At 40.4% G+C, this 7,499-nt stretch overlaps 1 protein-coding gene across 1 annotated transcript; it reads left to right on the top strand.

The window, feature by feature from the left end:
* The first annotated feature begins 4,341 nt into the window (after positions 1-4,341).
* On the top strand, positions 4,342-7,279 carry LOC104817110 (protein ECERIFERUM 1). The gene is made up of 2 exons (XM_010546186.2): positions 4,342-4,973; positions 6,276-7,279. Exons 1-2 carry the CDS (start codon positions 4,533-4,535, stop codon positions 7,116-7,118), a joined length of 1,284 nt encoding a protein of 427 aa, XP_010544488.1. The 5' UTR covers positions 4,342-4,532; the 3' UTR covers positions 7,119-7,279.
* The last annotated feature ends 220 nt before the right edge of the window (positions 7,280-7,499 follow it).

The following is a 7,499-nucleotide window of genomic DNA, read 5'->3' as shown; positions in this document are numbered from 1 at the left end:
CCCTTCTGTCTCGGTTTTTTGTCGTTTTCCCTCGTGCATTTGTCCTTCCCTGCGTGTGTGACCCTGTAGGCTCATTCGACATAGCAGTATAACCTGAAATCCCTATTTCGGGTATACAAGTCATAGGCGGTCTCTAGCAAGACACTATGACTACCTATCTCGAATAGAGTTTGTTCGTGATCTTACGACTGCCAGTGATGATTCCGGTTGATGATCCTTTTGTATCGTGATATCATATGTCGAACATAAGGCATGGACCAGCCACCTTATCTGATTCGACTGCTTTCTCGTTAACTGAGTTTTGACTGTCTGAAATAGACGACGTTCGTCTATAGTGCGGCCACACATTTCTACAGTCTCGCTCACACGAGGGGCCCCGCGATATCTCTCTCTTTTACGAGAGGTACAAATCCCGTCTTGACTATCTACAATCCAGTACATGATTCGTTTCGTACCTGATACACGCCTTTATAATCCTCCTTTTACGCAGGACGTTTGACGTAATCAAAGCACGCAACTCCTCATGTTGGATTCCGTAGATATCTCAGGTCTTAGGATCCAATCATGGAACCGTCATATGAGATTCAAGTCATGACGCTAGTCCATGTGACAATCTCATGCGGGTCATTCCAGTATTCCGTTCTCCAACGAATACCTATGATCGTGATCGTATCCAATACCTATGATCATCTATGTGATCATCAATCACACATCATACTAGTCTTATTATGTCGTTATTCCCATAACGACACAAGACTAGGGAGTTTAGTATCATTCCTAATGATACATAGATTTCATAACAGATCTAGCATGCAAGAACATGTAATGAATAAAATACTTTCATAAAACTATAGAAAGTATCAATACATCGAATGTATCGGAACAAAGCTCATAATCAGTACATCATAGAGCACTAAACCAACATCTAGGACGTCTGAGAGTTCTATCTAGGGTTTGTGGCGGCTCTACCACTTAATTAGAATTGCCCAAAACCCTAAAACGCGAGAAACTGATAACTGTTACGTAAGTCGGACCGTCCGTTCCATACCTGGAACGGACGTTCTGACTTTCTACATAGAACGGACGGTCCGTATTTCAACGTAGAACGGACGGTCTGAGTGCCTGGATCGTCCGGTCTACACCTGGACTGGACGGTCTGGCCCTTTGCGGAACGGTTGGTCCGTTCCTCAGCAGAACGAACGGACCATCATGGCTGGACCGTCCGTTCCAGGCCTAGAACGGACGGTCTGGCCTTCTGGAACCCTTCCAGCTTGTTCCGTGGTTCCTTTCTCGCGTCGCTCTCTTCACGTGTGATCTATCCCTAATGGTGTGTGACCCTGTAGGCCCATTCGAAGTGGCAGTGGCTTCGGAAACCCTTTTCCCGAACCACAAGTCATGGTTAGCCTCTAGCAAGACGCCATGACCACCCACCTAGAATAGAGTTAGAGGTGATCTAACAAAGCCAGCAATAGTTCGAGTTCTGATCCTTTGTCTCACGATGTCGTATGTTGAACAAGGGCATGGTATGAGCCACCCTTCAAGTTCAACCGCTTACTCGTCTAGGCAAACTGACTGATAAAATAGATGTACATTCATCTATAGGGTGGCCACGCATTTTCACAGTCCGATTTCCACGAGGGACCCAGCGACATCTCTCCTGCGTAGGAGGTGACAAGTCCCGTATTGCATGTCTACTATCTGCATATGATTCGTGAACGTATCTGAGCAACGCCGTTATGATCATCCGGTTAAAGACGACGTTTGACGCAGTCAAGACACGTCACTTCTCATATCAGATACTCTAGACATCTCAGGTCTGAGGATCCAAGAACGAACCGCTGTATGAGATTCAAGTCATGACTCATGTCCATGTGACAATCTCATGCGGGTCATCCAGTAACTCGTTCCAAACAAGAACCCACGATTGTGATTTGCATCCAATGCATATGATCATAATCATCTATCATTGTGGGAACAATAATGAATTAAACATTGTTCCCACAATGATAACTGACCAGGGAATTTAGAATCATCTGCAATGATTCAAGGATATTTACCGTAATTGAATTAAGACTAGCATGAGGTGTGATCGATGCATTGGATGCATTTCACAATCATGGGTACTCGTTGTAAACGAGTGACTGGTTGACCCGCATGAGATTGTCACATGGACAGAGTCATGACTTGAATCTCATACAGCAGTTCGTTCTCGAATCCTCAGACCTGAGATGTCTAGAGTATCTGATATGAGGAGTGGCGTATCTTGACTGCGTCAAACGTCGTCTTTAACCGGATGATTATAACGGCGTTGATCAGATACGTTCACGAATCATATGGAGATAATAGACATGCAATACGGGATTTGTCACCTCCTTAACAGGAGAGATATCGCTGGGCCCTCTCGTCGAAATCGGACTATGAAAATGCGTGGTCACGCTATAGATGAAGTTGCATCTGTTCTATTAGTCGATTTGCCAAGACGAGAAAGCTGTTGAACTTGAAGGGTGGCTCACACCATGCCCTTGTTCAACATATGATATCGTGAGACAAAGGATCAGAACTCGAGCTGTTATTGGCTTGGTTAGATCACCTCTAACTCAATTCAACGTGGGTGGTCATGGCGTCTTGCTAGAGACTAACCATGACTTGTAGATCGGGAATGGTTTTCGAGGCTGCTGCCACTTCGAATGGGCCTACAGGGTCACACACCATTAGGGATGGACTTACATGTGAAGTATCGGAAAGGGACACTTGGATTTGGTCGAACAAACGGTTTTCGGATCAAATCAGAGTATCGGGACGGTTTCAGCCTTTTGACTCGGACCGAGTCAGTTCCATGCGAGTCGAAACCCAGAAAGTGTTTTGGGCTTGACTGATGTTTTGACTCGGACAGAGTCAAGTTTTGACTCGGACCGAGTCAACACTTGGTGATGGGCTTGGGCTGATTCGTTCTGACTCGACCGAGTCAGAGTTCTGACTCGGACCGAGTCAATACTCGGAAAAAGTCACTTTCCAAAAGGGATTAGGGTTCCTATCTTATAAGAAGGGTATTGGACGCCGTCCTAAAAAAAAAGACAGACGAAAAGAACCCTAAAACAGAGCAAAAACTCAGAAGAAATCGTTTCTTTCATAGTTCTAGCTCCCGGGATTAGATCCCACTTCAAATACTTCACAGATCCTAGCAGATCGGTTCCAAAAGCGTTTGGAATCCTTTCCGTCGGTGTGGATACGTGTAGAGGGACTGTAACTTCAGTCCTAGATGATTAAACAGACCCCGGATCGACTCCTGCTTCCGTTTCTTCAGGAAAGAGGTAAGTATTCAATTCCCACGATGATATACATGATTATACGGGGTTTTATGGATGAGTTTGGTTGCGTGTGACGTTTGACTAGGTTTAGATTTTCCTTCCGCTGCATGAAACCAAGTAACCAAACCCTAGAACGATGAGATCACATGCTAGGAACCCGTAGCGAAACCCAACACTATCTATTGAGTTATTTCCAGATTATAATCTCATATAGCTATACGAATTAAAACATTAAGTTCATTCAATCAAATGGCCAACAAGATCAAAAGCATAAATCTCAACTCAATAAACCGAATAGAATAAATAAATCCACAGAGTCTGGAATTAAAAACAACAGATCTCTACATAGCAAATCTCTAACCCGCAGCAAGGGGACTACTCGCTACACATCGAGACGACAGAGTTCATATAAATATAAAAAAACATTGTAAAATAGAATAAGGAAGAAACTCTTAGTCGATTTCTCGGCTTCGTGATCTCCGTCTTCTACTCCAATCTCTTGCATCCTTATAATCTCCCTTTTTTCTCTGCTCTTGGGTGACTCTTCTGCTTAAAATTCAGAATGCCCCTTGACCTAGCATGTGTGTCTCCTTTTCTCCTTTCTCCCTTGGCCGAAATCGGAATGTTTCCAAAATCTGACTGACGAAACGATCGTTTCAAGTCTCTGAGCTATTTTTTTATTTTTCCGACTTAAAACGATCATTTTGAAACTCCCGAACCGATCGTTTTGTATCTCTGAGTAATTCGGATTTTTGGCATGTGAAACGATCGTTTCGGCTCGGGTGAAACGATCGTTTTGACTCTATGATCTCCTATTCTTCGGATTTTGCTTCCTTCTTCGGGTTTTGCGTGTTTTTGTCGCTTCCAGGATGTAGTATCTGCAAAGATTAATAACCAAACAAACCCGAAGCTAAACACGCACTTAAACGTCCCAAATGTCATAAAGTCGAGTAAATATATCGGATGAATCCTATGAAAATCGATGATATATTGCGTGTTATCAGCCCCAAGTGAAACACTAAAGACAGAGAAAACTTGCCACCGCAGTCAATAAAACTTCACCATTTAATTCTCTTCGACCCTCCAACTGCCTCTCATCCACACCCATTATACATATACACGTATATAATCGGCTTCTTACAGGTTGCAACACATTTCACACGACAAAAACAAAAGCCCCATTATTCACATCAATCCCACAAACCTAATCTCTCTCTCTCTCAAATGGAGCGAAGCCCATTGACAGGTGTCAAGCTCTCGTCGGTCGTGCCTGCTACAGTGACAGGCAACAACAAGACACGCGAACTCACGTCCATGGACTTAGCCGTCAAGCTCCACTACGTGAGATCCGTGTACTTCTTCAAGCCCTCTCCGTCCGTACGGAGCATCACCATCGATAACTTCAAGGGACCCTTCTTCCGACTGCTCCAGATCTCCGACCCGTCCGTGTCAGGTCGGATCCGGAGGTCCGAATCGGACAACCCCACTTCGCGTCCATTCGTACGGTGCAACGACAGTGGCGTACGGATCGTGGAAGCCACTGTCGAGGGCTTCACGGTGGAGGAGTGGCTCTCTGCTGGTGACAGAACGATTGATTATGAGTACCTTGTTTATGATCAAGTCCTTGGCCCCGATCTTGACTTCTCTCCTCTCGTCGTTTTCCAGGTATCTTGTATTTATATATATCTTATTTCTGTATATATATAGCTATGTAAAGGTATATGTATATATTCACATATATTTTTCTTTTCCAATAGTTCAATTAGCTCTGAAAGAAATAAATTCTCGTTAAAAATACAACTAGGAATTCAAGTGATAACTGCTTGATTTTATATACTAGCTCTTGGTTAACTAATATATATATATGATAGTATTAGATATTAGAAGTTGACAATTCAGTATTTTACCTTCTGCAGATTTGTGGCGATTAACTGTGACTGAAAATCAACTATACCCACATACACAAATACATATGATATATATATGAATTGATTGTGTGTATGCGTGTGTACTGATATATATAAATAAATGAAATTTTAATTTTATATAAAAATACACAATCGTTGCATAAACTACAGAAATTTATATAAAAATATACAAACTTTGAAATTTTTTCCTGTAAACCCACACAAAAACACAAACGGTACTAATATTTGTGAGTTTATGTATAAAATTTCAAAATTTATACATTTTTATACAAAATTAAAAATTTATCAAATTTTTAAAATTCATTATTTTCCACATTCCTTTCTGAATAGTAAGCATTGAATTTGGACATTATGGAACCAAGCCATATTTTGATTATACATATATTCCGAGGAATTAGTTTATTGAGTTTAAAGGTTTTTTTCCCCCTCAATTCACGCAGAGTTCAATTTTTAAAGTTTATGTTTGAATCTACTCGTGTAAATATATTCATATAAAGACCTTATCCGTTAATTACCGAATCCAAAATCTCTGTCGTTGCGATGAACGCTCAACTAGCAATATTGGAGTTCGGTGGCTAAATTATATTTGTAAAATAGAAATAAAATGTTATGAAAAGGGATATGATAGCGATTGAATAATGATGGCACTAAACCCTAATAAATATAATGGTGGCACCAACTTCTACGTGCCATTTTGGACCACCTCACAACATTTATGGATCAGCCGGTGGGTAAACGAACCGACAAGTACAGATTCTCCTTCCGCCTTTGTTCTACACCCACCCACCCATTGCACGTTATCCATACAAATACTATGTGACATACATGTGTATATATCATATAGTTTGTCATTAAAGTGCTCTAGATTTTTGGCTCAAAACAAGAATGATTTTCATCATTGTGTCAGCTTTGTTATCAAAACTTGTTAGAATAAGTAAATACCTAAATAAAAAGAAGTAAAATAAAGTATATTAATTGATAAAAACTTATTCTTTTATCCATTATTATATGCTTTTTTTTTCTTTGTTGCAAAAACCAGATGACAAGGTTCAAATGTGGTGGAATTTCGATTGGATTGGATTGGGCTCATGTTTTGGGGGATGCATTTTCAGCTTCTGCCTTCATGAACGCGTTGAGCCTAGTACTGGCCGGTCAAGAGATACCTAAACCTTTATACCCGGAGAAAATCGGGCATAAATACCCGGTTCATGAGAAAGCATTCTCCATCAAAAAGATTGAACCGGTTGGTAATCATTGGTTGCATACCAATGCGTGCAAGATGGGGATACAAACGTTTTGCCTTGGCTCCAAGCAAATACAAAATTTGATGGCTAGGTATCCGGCACTAGGCAAAACATTATCTGTCGTCGAGATTCTTTACGCCGTGGTATGGAGATCGATGCTGAATGTTCATAAAGGATCAAATCCGAAGATTATTTCCATATGTGAGGGCAGAAGAACCGAGACATGTTCTAACAATGGCATGGTAATAAGCACTGTAGATATCGGTGGATTGCCCAAGGAGGGAGACAGCTCGGTGCTCGAACTAGCGACATTAATCGCAGAGAAAAAGATTGTGGAGAACGGTGCAATCGAAAGTATGATCGATAGAGATGGAGGGGTTTCGGATTATATCTTATACGGCGCTAAGTTAACGTTTGTCAATCTAGGTGAAGCCGATGTTTACAGATTTGAACTGGATGGAGAAAAACCCGAGTATGTGAATTATATGATTCACAGTGTAGGGGATGAAGGAGTTGTCATGGTTTTGCAGGGGAATCAAGACAAGGGGAAACTTGCAAAGGTGGTAATCATGGTCATACCTGAAGAACAACTAGCAAAACTCGAGGGTGAGCTAAAAAAATATTGGGATGTGATATGAATTTCTTTTTTCATATATATATATATATCGTGTATTTGCCCAATGTAATAAAATACAATGCGGAAAGAAAATTGTGGCTATATGTAATGAGATGATATATTGTTGTTGGTTGTAATTGTTTGACGTGCAATTCGACAAATAAATGGCATTATTTGCTACAATCTTTTTTTTTTGACAAATATTTTTTGCTACAATCTTGTTTTATTTAAATCTTTCGTTTACGTTATATCGTCTTTCTAAGAACACTATATAAGATATTTTTTTGGTAAATATATTTTGAAGAATTTTAAAAGTATTAGTTTAATTTTATTTAAGAAGCAGATAAAAATACTATTAATTTTATTAATTTGATCTAAATTAGTTTGAAAAAAATAAATTAAT

Source organism: Tarenaya hassleriana, unplaced genomic scaffold (genome assembly GCF_000463585.1).
Source record: "Tarenaya hassleriana unplaced genomic scaffold, ASM46358v1 Cleome264, whole genome shotgun sequence".
Taxonomy (NCBI): Eukaryota; Viridiplantae; Streptophyta; class Magnoliopsida; order Brassicales; family Cleomaceae; genus Tarenaya; species Tarenaya hassleriana.
This window is presented reverse-complemented; position numbering and strand designations above follow the sequence as displayed.